Genomic DNA, 18,894 nt, shown 5'->3' with positions numbered 1-18,894 from the left:
GCTCACAGGGCACTGTTTAATCTAACTAGACATAGGTAATTAGATGGGCAATACATAAATCAAGGACCTAAACATTTGCTAAAATTTTCTCAAAAATCACACGCTAATCACCTGGAAGTTGCCTGTCTTCTTGTCGTACTTGACCAGATTGTTCTTGTCCAGCATCAAGGCAGCAGTGTGAACAAGATCGAGTCGGCGCTGGTCCAGCAAGGGATCTCCCTTGAGGTCATCATGAGAAATGCCATAGAGGGTAGGGGACCGGAGCATTCGGATGTATAGGTAGGCATAGCCCAGCCAGTTCACTGCATCCTGCAAGACAGCTCATGGTGTTTAGCATGACGACCTGCTCAAGTCCAAACAGAAGCACCACAGATAGCTTGGACACTAATTCTTTTTTTTTTTTCTCCCGAGACAGGGTTTCTCTGTGTAGCCCTGATTGTCCTCAAACTCAGAAATCTGCCTGCCTCTGCCTCCCAAGTGCTGGAATTAAAGGCATGTGCCACCACTTGGACACTTAATTCTTAAGCACAAGGACCCACATTACAATGTATTCTGAATGTTTTCAGTATTTCAATTTAAAAAACCCTTTCAAGTATCTTAAACATAAAAGGAACTATATACCACAAACCCACGAAGCTTGCCCTGCATGAGCTGTGGTCCAAAGCTTGAGACACTGCTGGACCCAAACATCCTCACAGGAGTTATGTCACTCTAAGTCACCTGAGTCATTGAGGAAAAGTGTGAAGCTCTGAAGACAAAGCTTTCCCTACCTTTGCATTCTGGACATTGCCCAGAACAATTTCCGCATTGAGCATGTCAGGCAGCTTGGAGACCATCTGGCTCTCGATAGGCAGCTGCTGGTTGAGGAGGGAGAGGTAGTACTGGAGCTCCCCATGGGATGTGATGAGGATGCCTTCACCCTTGGTGTCATACTGCGGCCGTCCAGCACGGCCCAGCATCTAAGGCAGAAGCAATAAAAGAAAATGTTATGGCAACGCTTTTGACTCAACAAGTTACACACTTTAGAACTTGGTCTTGATCTGCCATCTTTGCAGCATCCTTGGACCCCAGGCCCAGGAGTTCATCCCATTGAGAATCATCTCAGAGGCTCTGTACCTGCAGGATATCCAGTGCTCCCAGCTCTGTCCAACGCCCCTTCTCTGGACTGTACACTTGGGTACCTTTAATGATGACTGTATGTGCAGGAAGATTTACACCCCACGCCAGAGTTGCGGTGGAAACTAAAACCTGCAGAGTTTGTAAAGAAGGATAATAAGGACAACAGACCCCACCATAGCAGGGCCATATCCTTCGCTTGTCTGGTGCCTGAGCTTAACCGGAGGCAGGAGTGGATGTATATTTCAGTACTCAATGTGACACTGGAGCAAAAAGGAAAGCATTTCTTCAGTCTCTTACATATTTGAGAATTAACATACCAAGGTTCCAGAGACATAGGTCAGAAGTTTAAACTTGTATTTATCAACTCAGTTATAAAACATTCAAAATCTACCAACCTGGAAGAGGGAAAGAATGTGGTCCTGACACTGTGAATTACACTGTAGAGTTCTATGAAGCATCCATCCTCTCTTATGCAGTGTATGAAGTGTGGGGAGAGTGAGCATAACTATCACAACCTTCCAGCCTGGGCTAGGCTAGCTGGTCCAGATCTCAAAATGTTTAGAGACGGAGACCGGCTCAGTGGCTGGAACATGTACTACTTTTGCAGAGGACTAGGCTTCAGGTCCCAGAACCCACATATGCTCACAAGAATATGTAACTTCAGTTCCAAGGGATCTGGTGCCCTCCTCTGGCCTCTGAGAGCATCTGCATGCATGTGGTGCACATAAACTCGTTCAAGTCTCACACACACACACACACACACACACACACACACACACACACACACACAAATACATATAAATGACTCTCTTTTTAACAAAAGGTTAGAGATAACACTCAGGGCAGAGCTACAGACAAGTCTCTCAGGGCAGAGCTACAGACAAGTCTCTCAGGGCAGAGCTACAGACAAGTCTGTTTCTACTAGGTTTGCCCCTCCTCACCTGAATATGCTTGTCAGCAAAAAGATCTTCTACAAGTGTTCGGTCAACTCTAGTCATGCCTGCATGATGAATAGCAAAGCCATAGGGCAAAAGATCCTTCAGCTCCAAGTTCTGTGAACAGAAACAGAGTGAGGCCGGCCTCCTGCTAGGACTCCTCCAAGGCCAAAAGGAAGTCCCATAACCACACAGTCCCTTTTAACACACTTATATTCTTAGGTTTGTATATATGCCTGTGTGTGGCATGTGTATGAAAGTCAGTTCTCTTCTTCTACTATGTGAGTCCCAGAGATTGAACTCAGGCCATTAGGATTGGCGACAGGCACCTTTATCTGCTGAGTCATTTCCCTAGCCCCAAGAAAATGACTTTTAACCTGCCTGAACAGAAGCACTCAGTACATATGGTCCCAAAGGACTCTACCCAATATGGAACCAGTCACCAGAGAAGCAGATGGTCCCTTCTTACCTTGCACTGCTCTGCTTCTGTACGAAGGACTTCAGTGGAGGCAGAACCCTCGCGAAGAAACAGACCCAAAGTGTCCTTCTCCAGACACATGTCACGGATTGCCCTTGCTGTCTTCCCAGTTTCTTTTCGAGAATGGACAAACACGAGCACCTAAGAAGAATCATGCAAGAGCTAAAAGGTGCACCTTCAGCAGCTGCTCTCAGAGCACCAGGGCACCAGCTACAGGAAGCAGAAGCTGCTCCACTAGAAACAGAAGCGATGGGTTAGAAAAGTGTCTATGGCAAAAATACATGCTAGTTTGGAAAGAAGTCTAACAGGGCTGACAGTACCAAAGGGAAGCTGGGCATGGTAACTCCAGCTCTAATTCTGCACTCAAGGTCACAGCTAAATTCCAGGCTATGAGTAGGGCTACACAGAGTTTAAGCCCAGCCCAGGACACACAGGGGAAGGAATGTACCAAGGATAGTGGCACAGTCTCACAGCTAAGAAACTAAACTAACCCTAGAATTCTACATTGAACAATAAATCTAAATACACAGTGTATTGAGATTCAAAGACCTCAATCAAGAATATGGTCAGAGCCTTAGCAAGTCTAAGCTAAATAAAGGTGTATTTTCAAAATAATACCAAAACTATTACATTATTTATAAAAATATTTAAATAGTTTGAAACTAGTTCCACATTATATGAAACAGTCCTCCTGAGATCTAGTGTCCTGAAGTCCTACCCTGTCATATAAACTCCTGTGCTTTTTATCAGAAAAAAAAAATGCATAGCTTCTTACTGCCTACCTTATTTAATACTGCTAACTAAAAACTGTTATCAAAGTAACATTCAAAAAAAAAGAGAAAGAAAACAAATAAATAAGTGAACAAACGAACGAATGAAATTATATGTCGGGCAGTAGTGGCACACTACTACTAGTTAGCAGTATTAACTAAGGCAGGCAGTAAGAAGCTATGCATTTCTTTTTCTGGTTAAGAGCATTGACTGCTCTTCTGGAGGTCCTGAGTTCAAATCCCAGTAACCACATGGTGGCTCACAACCATCTGTAATGAGATCAGATGCCCTCTTCTGGTGTGTCTGAAGACAGCTACAGTTTACTTACATATAATAAATAAATCTTAAAAAAATTATTTTGTGTGTCAGAGTAGTGATCAACTCTCTCCATCACCAATTATGTTCTGGGGATCAAACTCAGGTCACCAGTCTTGGGGGCAAGCGCCGTTACCTGCAGAGCCATCTCACTGGCCTGATTTCACTAGGTTCTAATAATTTTCAGCTACAGTTTTGCTATCTTATAGACAGACTGGTTTTTCTAGTTCCACCAATTTGGGGGAGGATAGTATCAACTATGAAGTTATCATTTACGATCACAGGACTATTCAAATTATCTTTCATCTAGGCTATAGTGATAGTTGTTTTCAGGAAATGATCCAATTCTTCTAAGTTATAAGTTTATTTAGTTATTGTTAATTTTTATTTACTTTATGAAATGAATGTTTTATATGCGCATATGTCCATACAACATATATATGCCTGATGTTCACAGAGGCTAGGAGAGGTCAGATCTAGAGTTGATAGACTGGTCTGAGCTTCAATTGTCCTTTGTGAGTAGACAATGCTCTTAACCACTGAGCCATCTATCTACCCCATAAACTGGCCAGTTTATGAGTGATTGTTGACAGTATTCCATCTCCCATTTATGCAGTGATGGAAAATGCAATGAACCGGGGTCAACATGCTATGTATATGTTCTACCACTGAGTTCCATTCCAAGTCCCCAGTCATTTTTTGGATTTTTTTTGGGGGGGAGGGGAGTGGGACCATGAGGGGAATAGGGGTAGGGGGGTACCATTGTATAATCCAAACTGGCCTCCAGCTGGCTTGAGGTCCTCCTGCCTCAGCAACCTAAGCTATGGTATTAGAGGCATGTGCTGACTCTCCTAGCTCCTGACCATTTTCTTCTTCTTCTTTTTTTTAAGGTTTGTTTATTTATTTATTTATTTATTTACTATATGTAAGTACACTGTAGCTGTCTTCAGACACACCACAAGAGGGCATCAGATCTCATTATGGATGGTTATGAGCCACCATGTGGTTTGCTGGGATTTGAACTCAGGACCTTTGGAAGAGCAGTCAGTGCTCTTAACCACTGAGCCATCTCTCCAGACCCTGACCATCTTTTAAAGCAGCTGTAGTAATATAGTAACTCATATTATTTCTGATCACTGGTGAGTCATGCTATTACCTTGTCTATTAGTTTAAGTTAAAAATGGAAAAGGAGCTGGGCGTGGTGGAGCACACCTTTAATCCCAGCACTTGAGAGGCAGAGGCAGGTGGATTTCTGAGTTCAAGGCCAGCCTGGTCTACAGAGTGAGAGAGTGAGTTCCAGGACAGCCAGGGCTACACAGAGAAACCCTGTCTCGAAAAACCAAAAAAAAAAAAGGAAAAGGTTCAAGAACCATCCACAAACCTGATTTTTTCCAGCATGTTCCATGATTTTCTCATAGACTATTTCATTCATGATCTGGAAACGTTTGATAGCTTTTTTCTCTGTGATGCCCACATATGTTTGTTCCAGAGGCACGGGGCGGAAGCTAGAAGTTCAACAGTTATACAAATGAGATTTCTGGCAGAGAACACTGTGAGAGAAGTTACTTTCCATTGACCTAGAAACAATGCTTTCTAAAATACACACAGGAACCCTAAAACTCAATAGTATGCTCCTTAGAGAAGAGTAGGGAACAGGAAGACTGCCTGGGTAACAAGTTTCCAGTTTCTTTTTATACCTGTTATCAAAGTAGAAGAGGCCCTTAGCAGGGTCGACTCGCAGAAAGGTGGCCACATCTTCATAGTTGGGGAGGGTAGCACTGAGACCAATGAGTCGGACATCTTCTTGGGTCATCTCAATGTTTCGGATGGCCCTGGCCACCAAAGCTTCTAAGACAGGACCTCTGTCATCATGTAGAAGATGGATCTCATCCTAAAGAACAGAAAGATGCAAACTGTACAAGTATACAGTCTTAACATGCCGAGTAAAGACAAGAGAGGGACCCTTAAGCCAAGGAATCCTAAAGAACAAAGACAGCTTTTAGTAGAAATATACACTGAGTGTGGACTGTTTAACACTTGTGAGTGAGTCCTTTGATGATACCACAAATCTCCTTACAAATACATGACGGTTCTGACCAGGTTAGAGCAAAGAAGCCTTCCCTTGTGGGCTTTACGCACAGTAAGTTTACACCGCCAACAGCAGTGCTTCTGAGATACAGTAAGCACTGGGAGAACTGCGGATACTGTGGGCAGGCCAGGGACTCAGCACCCGTAGGAGCGGCTGTCAGAGAGCAAGGCTCTAAAAAAGAGGTGAGCAACCTTTTCTTCAAGGGCTGAACATCTGGTACCACACACGCAATACTGTAGGCTAGTGAGCCATGTAACCCTTGTTAAAAAATACTCAGTTCTGGGCTGTCAAGATGGCTCAGCAGTTAAGACCACTGTCTGCTCTTCCAAAGGTACTGAGTTCAAATCTCAGCAACCACATGGTGGCTCACAACCACCCATACTGAGATCTGATGATACCCTTTTCTGGTACATCTGAAGACAGCTACAGCGTACTTATGATAATAAATAAATCTTAAAAAAACAAAAAAACAACTCAGTTCTGCCACAGCCACAGCAGGACAATAATAGCTATAAGAAGTGCATAAACCAATCTATATAACTGTGTTCATTAAAAGAAAAACTTATAGCTATAGTTTTGCCAACTTCCACTTTGAACACAGACTATGAACTACTTTCCTGCTTTCTTAGACAGCTTAAAGAATCAAGCTGGAGGCCAGGGAGACTGCTCAAAGAGTAAAGGGACTTGGCTGCCAACCCTGACGGCTTGAGCTTGATTCATAGAGGACACGCATGGTGGAAGGGGAACTGACATCCACAAGTTTTCCTCTGACCTACACACACACACACACACACACACACACACACACACCATGCAACATCACAGAAAATAAACACATGCAATTAATTACAAAAAGCAAAAACAACAAAACAGATTCAACCGTCAGGCTCAAAGTCCACTCCCTGTAGATACTTCTATGTAAAGGGAATGCAAAGTCCCAATTCCTTACTTATCCTTTGTGACAATGGATTATTTTATAAAGAAACATTTCTATCGTCTTGGAGGACAAAATTATTTTTGTGTGTTTTCATTTGATTCAAAATATTTCATATTCTATAGAACAAGTTCCAAGATAACCAGGACTACATAGAGAGTCTTTCCCAAAAGCCAAATTAAAAAAAAAAAAAAATCAGATATAGAAAGCAATGGGGCATGTGGCAAACAGCATGCATGTCTAAGAGGCTTCCGTTACATACAGATTATGGTTTTAATGGCAACAGCAAAGCTCACAGTGACTCTTATGAAGAAAATGCACGTAGAAGAGCCTTAAGGAAAGCTAGGCATGGTGGCACACACTTTTTAATCCCAGCACTCAGGAGGCAGAGGCAGGTGGATCTCTGTGAGTTCAAGGCCAGCCTGGTCTACAAAGAGAATTCCACAACAGTCATGGTTATACAAAGAAACTCTGTCTCAAAATAGAAAATCAAAACCAAAAAGAAAAGAAAAGAAAAGAAAAGAAAAGAAAAGAAAAGAAAAGAAAGGCATTAAGAAACAGAACTAGGGGGCTGGTGAGATGGCTCAGCAGGTAAGAGCACCCGACTGCTCTTCCAAAGGTCCTGAGTTCAATGGTGGCTCACAACCATCTGTAATGAGATCTGACTCCCTTTTCTGGTGTGTCTGAAGACAGCTACAGTATACTTACATATAATAAATAAATCTTAAAAAAAAAAAAAAAAAAAAAAAGAAACAGAACTAGGGGCTGCTGAGATGGCTCAGCAGTTAAGAGCACTGACTGCTCTTCCGGAGATCATGAGTTTAAATCCCAGCAACCACATGGTGGCTCACAGTCATCCATAATGAGAAACAAATAAAAATCCTATGGGCTGGAGCAAGCGGAGCCAGAACAAGTGGGGCTGGAACAAGAGGGAGAAGGATAGGGGAAAAAAAAGGAACAAAAAAAGAACAGAACCAGTAAACACAGGCAATCCAATGCTCCCTGGTCCTAACACAGTCCAAGAATAGTCATGTGTGGATTTTGGGTGCTTGTGAGAAAACTCCAAGAAAAAAATGACCAGAGTCTTATGATCGTCACTCCTGGAACATGTTTCCATGCTCCTCCCAGGTGTGGGGTATAGAAGTGAGTTTATATCACTATTGTTATTCATATGCCTCTCTAGAAAAACATGTTTGGCCATGTGTGGCCTTGTCCTTGCAACTGAACACCTTAGTCATGTGCTTCTTGTTAACCCTCAGAGTATAAATTGTCTGAATGAATAAAGCTGGCTAGTGCATGGGACTTTAGTCTGACTCGTATTTAGGCCCCACTCTCCCAAGTTCATGCCACCAACTAGAGTGCCAAACACTCCTTGACACAGTTGTTTTTTCCTTCCCACTCTCTCCCACTCACCAAGACAATGAGTCGCACCAGCTGGGTGTAGGTGCGCTCCCCGCCCTTGCGTGTGATGATGTCCCACTTCTCAGGGGTGCAGACGATAATCTGTGTGGCACTGATTTCCTCCTTGCATAGCTGGTGATCCCCAGTCAGCTCAGCAACAGTGATGCCATATGTGGCCAGGCGCTGGGGAAAGAAATCATCATCAGCAATACTGAGTGATGGGGCTGGAGATGCAGCTCAGTGGCAGGGAGCCTGCCTAACGTCTAAGAATGGTAGACGGTGCCTGAAGGGCCTGGCAGCCATTTCTGTGCTGTGGACAAGGAGAAGTTAAGTATCTGGTGAGTCAGGAAAGATGAACAAATGTTACTTAAATCCCACTCGGGTAGAGGCAAAGGATCTATGGAAGCCCTTCATGAAGCAGGAAAGTGGAACTGGGGTAAAAACCCACAAGCTATAAACCATATTCATTCCACATAAATATTGTAAGATGCAGTGAGTCCATTAAGAAAATACAACAAAGATGGTGTCCATGTAAGTCAGGTCAAGACAATTTTGCCTCAGAAATTACTTGGGTCAAATTCTACCTTGGAAATGGCAAAAAATATCTAGAGTTTCCCTAACAAAAGAAGCAGTAATGCATAGGCCCCTCCCTAGCACATGACCAGCTGCAGTTAGTATCTTCTGGAGAAGTTATACGACTTACCTTTCCAAAACTGCCCACCATCTCCTGGACCAGGGACCGCATGGGAGCTATGTAGATGATCTTGAAGTCATCCACATTGATTGTGCCGTCCATGTTGATGTGTTTCCCTATCTCTCGGAGCATACACATCAGGGCCACGTTGGTCTTGCCCGCACCCTAGACGGGGGCAGAGACAAAGCCTCTTCATCTGCTATGGGCTACCACCAAAACAGAACTGACCCTGGGACTGCCCCAAGTAACACTGCCCCAGTGGGTTGTCCATCACAGAACAGAGAATAGCCAGAGGTGGCATGCTATACCTTTAATCACAGCACTTGGGAGGCAGAGGCAGGCAGATCTCTATGAGTTTACAGGCAGCCTGGTCTATATTGTAAGTCAGGTCTAAGGCTACATAGAGAGACCCTGACTCAATTGCAAAGAATAAGTCCTAGTTAAGGATTAGTATTTAATTTGCTACCAAAACATTTCAGGAAGAAAAGGAGGCAGATCAGTACTTACAGTGGGAGCACACAGCAGCAGGTTCTCATCAGTCTCCAGGGCAGCACGGTAGAGCTTACTCTGGATCCGGTTCAGCGTTTTGAAGCCCTCAAATCCTGCCTGGGCATACTTTGGCAGCTTCTCCACCGGGAGCAATTGCTAAAGGAAGAAACATCCCACACTTTATGCTCCTGGATCCTTCAGCAGGCTGCCCATTTTTACAAGATCACTATGATTTCACTTTGATTTCCCCATGATTTCATTCCCTGGCAATCGCCATTCATAATTCTCTACTCTAAACCTGTACAGAGAGATCACTATTGCTTCCTGGTCTTGGAATGGGAAAACTCTGGAATAGTTTCCACTCCTAGAATAAATTATCTTTGAGACTAGGTGACATTTTAGTTAATGGCTAACCGCCAAACTGGAAGACAGACACAGAGAACGGAAAAGGCGATTCACTCACTTCTTCTGAGCCAAAGGGCTTGGGCTTCAAAGCAGGCACATGCACCTCTTCATAGCCTTTACGCTGGCGTCGGAAGGACCCGTCAGGAAGCTGGCAGCGCTTATTGGCCATGAAGTGGCTTCCTTGGGTAAAAACAAGGTCCTCCAAATCCAGAACCTGCCTTGGAGCCAGAGCCTGGAAACAGGCAAAGCACAAACAGGCTTAGCAGGTGAGCTTTCCAGCCACAACAGCCTGCGGACAGCCCGGCACTCACCTCTCCACCCTGGTCCAAATCCATGGTTTCCAGATCTGTGTCCATTCGGGACTGACGGACTCTCTCTCTCCGGGACCTTTCTTCCTGCAGCAGGGGAGAAGAAAAAGCACAATCATGTACATTGTTCGCCTGAGTGCTTGTCCCGTGCAGTCCCTTCTGGATTGGGCTTCAATCATGGTGCTAAATCATGTATCCCCAAACCAAAGACATCACTTTATTTTGAGACCTGCCAGAGACTATAAAAATAAGTAAATAAATCAGTCAGAGGTAGCAAACACAGTGGTGATGCAGTGTTCTAAAGAGGAACGTCAGAAGCAGACTGTCAACAATTAACCACCAAAGGCAGGGAGGAATGGTGTTCTACATTAAGCAGACATGCTCTTTTCCCAGGTTGTAGTAAACAGGTTCCCCATGGCACTGGGGATGAAAACAGGATCTCAACCACAGAAATGAGTGTGCTGACTCTAACTTGCACCCTGAGCAACTCCAGAGAACGCAGAGATATGGTTCATTACCTCAAACACTGAACAAGGAACAAGACGGACAGACAAAACAGTCCTTACTCTGATCAGGTCCTCCTTCTCAGTCTCATGGAGCTGATAGAGGAACTTGGAGAGCTCTGGATCAGCTTCCATCTTTCCCACGATCCTCTCCTTTTCAGGTTCACTCTGAGCACTGGCCAACAAGGTACAGTATAAAACTGCCAAACACAATAGGGAGAGAAAGTTGCAGACAGTGAAATAAAACCTCCTTTTATTCCTGAGCAAACAGAAGGTAATTAGATACTGAAGCCAACACAATCCAGCAGACTCTTGCGCGTGCGCACACACACAGCAAGAAAAGTGCATAGTCTACTCACTCATCATCCTGTGCTGCCGCAACACTTTAATGAAGTCAAACGTGTTGAAACCAAGGAGCAAAACCAGTTGGTTCTCACATTCTCGGTCATCACTTGCTGTCTGGAGAGAGAAAATAAGACTGTATGAGTACAGCCATCTGCAACCTCAAACACTGTCCCTGCACTGTCGGCACTGCAGTAAGCATAGCTGCCTTCCAAACACTGACCCTTTCTGACAAGACACATGGAATACAAGTACTATTTTATCCATACCTTCAAAATCTCCAACACCTCATCTGCCTTCTTCTGTGACACAATGGCATCATCATAGAAACGACTGAGCTGTCGCTGCAGCCAGAAGGCATCGATATCCCGAGGGTGCAAATCCTTCTTCTTAGAACTCATCAGTTCGCCTGAGGCTACAAGCTAAGAAGGAAATCAGGCATGTGGCTCACTAGGTCTCTTCATCATGCTCCACCCAAGTTACCTACCATCCCATAGGCTACCTGCTGAGGCCTTTCCAGAAAGCAGCAGCTCTATTACACTGCATTCAGGAGCACACCAGACTAAGATTTCATTAACATGTGTCTTTGGGAAGAGAAACAACTGACTAATGTCCTAAGAAAATCAAAATACTGACTGTTTAATAAGGCTCAAACTGAGGTTGGTGGAACACCTGCAATCCCAGCACTAAGAAGGCTGATGCAGGAGATTCCAAATTCATGGCCAGTCTGAGCTGCCCAGCAAGTTTTATGTCAGAAACACACACACACACACACACACACACACACACACACAAAACACCACTGGCACAGGTCTGTAAATTTACCCCACTACTTAGAAAGCTGAGTTGACAAAGCTCCAAGACTTGCATGAGCTATAGCGTAAGTTTAAGTCCAGCTCAGACAACTTTGTGAGGCCCTTTCTCAAAATAAAAATGTTTTTAGTCTCTTTAAATACTGCTCTATAACTCAGTGCTAGAGCATTCACCATGCACAAGACAGTAAGTTCAACCCCAGAACAACAAACAAACAAAAATAAAATACTCAGAAGGGCAATGGTGGTGCATGCCTTAATTCCACCACCTGGGAGGCAGAGGCAGGCGGGTCTCTGAATTCAAGGCCAGCCTGGTCTACTGATCAAGTTCCAGGACAGCCAGGGTTACACAAGGAAACCCTACCTTAAAAGACAAACAAAACACTCAAATACTCTTGTCATTACAATGTTATCTATGTATCAAATTTTAAAAACAACCCAAATACCCATCAAAAGGAAGTCTGGAAGGCAGGCACAGTGGTCCATGCCATAATTCCAGCATTCAAGAGGAAGGATGAGGAAGACATCAAAAGTTTGAAGCCTGCCTGGACAACAACAAAACTCCAAACCCCAAAAGCTGAGAACGATGACACTAGCTCAGTGGTGGAGCACTGGCCTAGCATGCCTGAAGCTGGGTTCAATCCACAGTAGCCACCACCCAGAAAAACCAACCACGGCTCAGTGAGTGTCTTAGTAAGAGGAAGTCCTTCACTTAGAAGCAAGCTGGCCTACACTAAAACAAACTGTACTTACATTAGCAGAGAGGGTGCAGCGCACAACAGCTTCGTCCCCTTCCATGTCATCATCAGAAGCTTCTTCTCGGACTTCCCCATACACATCTTCATCACCTTCCTATGGAGACAATGTTACCTGTAATACAATCTCAACACAGATGTAGAACTGGCCCTGTGTCATACAGGTCCTGCTTTCTATCACTCTAAGTAAGCTCCATACTTAGAACAACGGCTTTGGGGTAAAGCCAATAGTGTATCAACCATATTCCAGGAATATCAATGGAATGACCATTTGGAATGGGTTTATTAGATGTATCTATCCTCTTTTCTGCTTCTCACCTTAGCTGCAAATATCAAACACTGGGATCATATGCTCCTTCTGAAACACAGATAATATCAAACTAAGACTACTGGCTAATGGAGGAGCTATGAAGACGAATACACAGGAAAGTAGATTGTGAGCCAGAAATGTAGACATCATGCTTAGTTTGCATAATCTCAACTGTGGACTGTGGACTTAAACATCATGTTCAATAATTAACATCTGTTAAATAAATTGCTACGAGCAAGGAAATCTGTATCAGGTTGTTCCTAATTAAAACTACAAATTAACAGCTGGGCAGTGATGGCACATGCCTTTAATTCCAGCACTCAGGAGGCAGAGGCAGGTGGAACTCAGTAAGTTTGAGGCCAGCCCTGATCTAATGAGCTAGTCCAGGACTGCCAAGGCTACACAAAAGAAAACCCTGTCTGGAAAAAAAAAGAAAGAAAAAAAGAAAGGAAGGAAAGAAAGGAAGAGAAAAGAAAAACTCTACCAATTAACTATTCTGTAGGAAGTAGCATTTTGTTTTACTAAAACAGAAACCGAGGCAAAATGACCTGCCTAAGATACAGGCTCAAACTCAAGATTCCTTGGCTCTCAGTTCAGTGCTCACCCTGACTCCAGTAACATCTTATCTTCCAGGACATTTCAGGACTGGTACTTTCTTTTTCAGAACACAAACTCACTCACTGAAAACTCTAAAGTAACCAACTTTAAAAATGACAGGCTGGAGAGATGGCTCAGCTGTTAAAAGAACTGACGGCTCCTTTGAAGGTCCCGAGTTCAAATCCCAGCAACCACACAGTGGCTCACAACCATCCATAATGAGATCTGATGCCCTCTTCTGGTGTGTCTGAAGACAGCTACAGTGTACTTATTTACAATAATAAATAAATCTTTGAGCAGGAGAGAGCAAAGGTCCTAAATTCAATTCCCAGCAACCACACAAAGGCTCACAACCATCTGTACAGCTACAGTGTTCTCATACATAAAATAAATAAATCTGAAAAAAAAATGACTTAAGAGACATGTAGAGAATTTCACTATGTAGCCTAGCTGGCCTCAACCTCTTGACTGTTGGGAATGTAGGCACTGTGTTACCATTCCTGGTTCAACTTTCCTTTTTCAATTGTCCCACTATTCATATTTAGTTATAATCTAGAAGTGGCAAGCTTTAACCCCAGGAGCTGCTACAACAGCTAAATAGCCAAGTACAATTACATCCATACTCTTAGGTGAATATGCATTCTTAAACTAGCAATTAGCCCACAACTCGAAAGCCGTGAATTACTATACTATGGTTAAAACACTCCAGCAGGACACAACGTCACTGAAGATGTGCTTTATCTTTTTTCTTTATTGATTAAATGGGTTCTGACAATTTCATGCACGCACACAATGCATACCAAGCTCTCTCTCTCTTTTTTTTTAAAGATTTATTTATTTATTATATTTAAGTACACTGTAGCTGTCTTCAGACACTCCAGAAGAGGGCATCACATTTAGTTACAGATGGTTGTGAGCCACCATGTGGTTGCTGGGATTTGAACTCTGGACCTTCGGAAGAGCAGTCGGCGCTCTTAACCACAGAGCCATCTCGCCAGCCCCCATACCAAGCTCTCTTACTGCAGCTCCCCACACCTCACGGAGCCTCCTCTTCCCTACACATCTGTTTCTCACACTCATGCCTCCTTGTGTTATTTGTGACCCACTGAATTTAACCATCAGAGACCAGAAGGCTTAGAAGTGGTTACAGGACTGAAGATAATGACCCCCTTTCCATAATCTATCAATAACCAATAGTTAGGTAGCAGGGAGAAGACTCCTCCCCAATCTCTGACTGGGTGTTGACAGGGCCAGTCTTGGACAGGCCCACAGTAAGTAAGTGCAGCTGCTTGAGTTCATGATTGCAATAACTGCACTGTGCCCACAGGATGGCATTTCTCAGTCCTCCTTCCTACTTTCATTGGTCTATCTGGTTTATTATAAACTGTCAGTGTACACCTACTAGTTTAGATTAGCTTCTAAAAGAACCTAACGTGAACCACAATAACTTCTTAAGCAGAATGACACAAAATTTGTAAGTATACCACAAAACACTGTAAAACGCATTTAGCTAGGAATTTCAGTTTATGAGAAGAGCTCCCACTACCTTGGTAACATCACACAACAGAAGGGATCCATTTAAAGCCACTCACCTCCTCATCAGACTCAAACTGCACGTTCACACCATAAGTCTCATCAATGTTGTCATCTGAGGAGATGTGGGATTACAAAGAGAGGGCAGTGGTTAGTGTGGAGACACTCAAGCCCATTTCCTCAGCTGCCTGGCTTGCTTACTCTCAGGCCAGAACACACAGACTTAACCAACACGAAAACAAGCACCAAGGCCTCTCAAGCCTGCCAACCTGGATTCTACCCTGCTCTGCTTCTTCAGCTCCTAAGCCCTCCCTGCTCTCTCTCACTGTCTACACAATAGGTCTCAATTTAAAAATGGCTGCCAGGGTGGCAGAGATAGTTCAGCTACTAAAGGATAAGGCTCACAACCAAACATCAAGAGATAACTCTCCACTTTATTCTTCTTAGGTGGGTTTTGCTTAGGAACCCTGCAGCTGGAACTTGCTATGCAAACCAGGCTGACTTGTTGGGATAAGCCTGTGCCAAAAGGCCTGCAGATCACCATTCTCTTTAAGCAACACAACATAAGCTATGGAAACAATGCTATTCTAAAATTTTAACAAAGATGCTGAGTATTCAACAGAAAGGCCAACAACCACAAAACATGGTCTGGACACAAAGAGCTCAGGTACCCATATTCTGTATCTCCTTGTCGCCACCGTAGTCTGTGATCTTCTTGCCCAGGTTTACCAGCACATGGTATCTGGTATCATCTGTCTGACCCAGCAGCAGGTCAATCTCCCGTCTTCTCTCCTTGTCTCGAAGCTTTTCATTCTTCAGCACAGCCAGGACTTCATCAGCTGCTCCACAAAGAATATCTCGAGGCTGAGAATACAAACAACGTACAACAATAATATGTAGAAGGGCACTGACCAGCTTTGTGACAATATAAAGTAAAGAAGCATGCATCTTCAAAACTACACAAGCTGGAGATGTGGCTCACAAGTTAGGACTGCGTTGCTTTTGCTCTTGGGTTCAATTCACAGCACCCACATGATGGCTCAAAAGAAAAATCACAACTCAAATTCCAGGAGATCTGAAACCTCTTTTGCTAAGGGTACTGGGGCTATATGGTGTATATACATACAAAGCAAACAAGAAAATATGCAGCATCCTGGGCTTTGAACACTCGTTAACAGGACACAGTGGCACAAGTCTGCAATCCTAGCACATGGGAAGCAGCAACAAAACCAAAGTTCAAGGTCATGCTTAAATACATAGTGAGTATGATGTCAGCTTGAGCTGCAGGAGACCTCATCTCACACCAACAAACAAAAGCAACCTTCAAGCCTAGAGGGAGCTGTTGAGGACTTAACACAGTGTTGCCTCATGTGCTTAAAACTAGTGAGCTCCTGGAGACAGCCCGAGCGCTTGGGCGTGGGGGCATAGGTGGTCTTCAGAAGCAGAAGACAACTTGCACAACAGCTTGCCACATGTCTCTAGGTGAAAGAGGCACTCAGCAGCCTGCCTCTGACCTGGAACATGTTCACTACTTCTCTGCTCGAATGGTACTGCCCTCCCCATCCTACTGGGAAAATCCAGAGGTAAGACTGGCTCACCTGATCTCCCAGCGCAGCCTGGATGAAGCTGAGCAGCACCTCGTAGGTCTCTCGGGTCTCCTTCGTCTTAGGCTTGTAGATGATGCCCACCATCTCATCAATGCCCTCAGACAGCAGCGTGTAGCCTTTCATCTTGTTCATGTCATGCCGGTCCTCATCACGTTTTCTCCTCCTAAAGGACATACAACATGATGCTGAATGGAAGAACTGGCCATTCCTAAGCCAAGCTTACCCTTTCTATACGTCTAATATGTGAAGGCAGGAACATGAATCAAAATGATTAACTCCTACCAGACCTTAGTGATTTGAAGAAGCACTTCTTTATGGGACAGATTTATAGAAAGAAAATGTGCCATCTTCTGATATGCTGTTACAATGAGATACAGTCTCCATTATCTTAAAATGTACATCTTTTTATATCCATATGAGATTTTATAATATGATTTAGACTTTTTTTTTAACCTTAGATGCATCCATCACTTTTTAGGAGTGAGAGAAACTAGGCTCCAGTGGAATTTACTCTTAATGACTCCCAATAAACAACTAGAAAAGACGTCAGACTCTGAAAACTGAAGGACCAAGGAACAATAATTAAGCTCTTCTAAAACATAAGCACTCAAATCAAACAGGGCCTGGGGATTGTTAAGACTCCATAGTAAGAGAGAGGAGAGGGCTGGAGAGATGGCCCAGCGGTTAAGAGCACTAACTGTTCTTCCAGAGGTCCTGAGCTCAACTCTTAGCAAACACGTGGTAGCTCACAACCATCTGTAATGGGATTCGATGACCTCTTCTGAGGTGCCTTCTTCATGTCTGAAGGCAGCTACAGTCTGAAGATGAGCTATAGTGTACTCATATACATAAAATAAATATTTTTTAAAAGGGGAGAGAGAGAGGGACGGAGGGGAAAGAAAACACAATTTTCCGGGAGGTGGTGGCACAGGACTTTTAATTCCAATCCCAGTGCTCAGGAAACAGAGGCTGGTGGATCTCTGAGTTTAAGGCCAGCCTGGTCTACAGAGCAAGATACTCTGTTCTGAAGAAAGAAAAGAAGAGAAAAGAAAAGAGAAGAAGAGAAAAGAAAAGCAAGGCAGGCAAAATAAAGTAAGTAGTATTTAACTTTTGAAATGAACCCACCAACATGAAAAGACAACAGAAATCATCAGGAAGTGCTGGGCAACAAAAGGAGAGAAGGGTTGGGGAGAGAAGCTTGTAACAACATGGTGGAGGTGAATTACAGAGAGGAGATTAACTCAAGTCCTGAAAACAGTCGGGGATGGGGCTGGAGAGAAGAGTCGAGTTGTTCACCCCAGTACTGCTTTCCAAGAGGACCCAAGTTCAGTTCTTAGCCCCACACTGGGTAACTCAAAACCTCCTGTAACTCTAGCTCCAGGGACTCTCAAACCCTCTCTGGCCTCCACACAGGCATCTGCATACGTGTGCACAAACCCACACGAACATACACATGCACGTAATTAAAAATAAAACAGATCTTTTAAAAAGATAACCGGAAGAAAATTAACATCTATGAATCAGAAACGAGTCAGTAAAAGGTATCAATAGATTTTGTTCCACTTCATTACACCTAAATCCAAAGAAGCTCTAAACCTTGGTTGTTGTGCACACACCACTCATCTTCCATATAAACTTGAGTAAAACTACTGCTCTAATGCTAAAGATGGGCTTTACATTAGATGGAAAAATAGCATCCAGCATCCCCTTAGTACTTACTTGGCCCGTCTTTCTTCCTGCATCTGTGGTTTGGTCCGTTGAGCCTTATCTCCCATTCGGGTTCCCTCCAACTTCCCAACCAGGGACAGAACCTCTCCCGTCGGTTCATCCCGGCGGGTCCGGTCAATGAGAGAGCGGTCAGCTTGGAGCACAAGATTTGAGTTCTGAAAAGATCATACTTTATCAAAACTTTGATATGTATAGTTTTGAATCCTGTTATTACAGTGACAGCAGATGATGGGAAAACAGTGGAATAAAAAAAAAATCATGCTCTTAAGAAGAAATAACATAGCATTACACGATGCGCGAGCACTATTGCTGTCTGAGAAGGTGAACGACCAGCGCTCCTAAGAGCATCCACAACAGCCCACATTTGGGTAAAATGTTGGGCACATTGCGGGTAAAGAGAAGAAGGTGCGAGTTTAGCGCTGAGGGGGCTGGGGAAAACCCAACTCCTAAATTCTCAAGCGCCCCAAATTCCACGGGGTTTTTCCTTCGTGTTTTAATCCATCCTTCACCCAGCTCTGATCTCCCGCTCAAGTGTCCGTGGCTGTCCACGACCTCCCCTGTCTGCACCGGTCCTTCGAGACCACACGCACCGCCTTGTACTCGTACTGCAAACTGCGGGCAGTCACATCCGCCATGGCTGCTGATGCTCCGGGAACTCAGGGTTCCACTCTTCTTCACGCTCCGAACCGCTTCAGCGAACCGCCCTGGCACAACAGGTACAACGCAGGACGAACGTAAGGGACGGAGAAAAGAAACGGACTTGCTTCCG

The 18,894-nt window shown here is 44.0% G+C and overlaps 1 protein-coding gene across 1 annotated transcript in view; it reads right to left on the bottom strand.

Moving 5' to 3' along the window:
- Nucleotides 1-18,868, bottom strand: part of Snrnp200 (small nuclear ribonucleoprotein 200 (U5)) — a 32,068-nt gene extending 13,200 nt beyond the window's left edge. The window contains exons 1-21 of the mRNA NM_177214.5: nt 18,716-18,868; nt 18,117-18,280; nt 16,389-16,560; nt 15,462-15,654; nt 14,850-14,905; nt 12,349-12,447; nt 11,053-11,205; nt 10,801-10,900; nt 10,505-10,641; nt 9,942-10,025; nt 9,689-9,862; nt 9,244-9,381; nt 8,746-8,901; nt 8,055-8,225; nt 5,316-5,509; nt 5,000-5,123; nt 2,524-2,673; nt 2,061-2,171; nt 1,117-1,248; nt 771-959; nt 112-309 (exon numbers count right to left, since the gene is read on the bottom strand). Of these exons, the coding sequence (NP_796188.2) occupies nt 112-309; nt 771-959; nt 1,117-1,248; nt 2,061-2,171; nt 2,524-2,673; nt 5,000-5,123; nt 5,316-5,509; nt 8,055-8,225; nt 8,746-8,901; nt 9,244-9,381; nt 9,689-9,862; nt 9,942-10,025; nt 10,505-10,641; nt 10,801-10,900; nt 11,053-11,205; nt 12,349-12,447; nt 14,850-14,905; nt 15,462-15,654; nt 16,389-16,560; nt 18,117-18,280; nt 18,716-18,760 (2,940 nt within the window). The 5' untranslated portion in view covers nt 18,761-18,868. The remainder of the gene's footprint in view (nt 1-111; nt 310-770; nt 960-1,116; nt 1,249-2,060; nt 2,172-2,523; nt 2,674-4,999; nt 5,124-5,315; nt 5,510-8,054; nt 8,226-8,745; nt 8,902-9,243; nt 9,382-9,688; nt 9,863-9,941; nt 10,026-10,504; nt 10,642-10,800; nt 10,901-11,052; nt 11,206-12,348; nt 12,448-14,849; nt 14,906-15,461; nt 15,655-16,388; nt 16,561-18,116; nt 18,281-18,715) is intronic.
- Between the last annotated feature and the right edge of the window lie 26 nt (nt 18,869-18,894).

This window comes from Mus musculus, chromosome 2 (genome assembly GCF_000001635.26).
Source record: "Mus musculus strain C57BL/6J chromosome 2, GRCm38.p6 C57BL/6J".
Classification (NCBI taxonomy): Eukaryota; Metazoa; Chordata; class Mammalia; order Rodentia; family Muridae; genus Mus; species Mus musculus.
The sequence above is the reverse complement of the archived record's forward strand: the minus strand, read 5'-3'. Positions and strand labels throughout refer to the sequence as shown.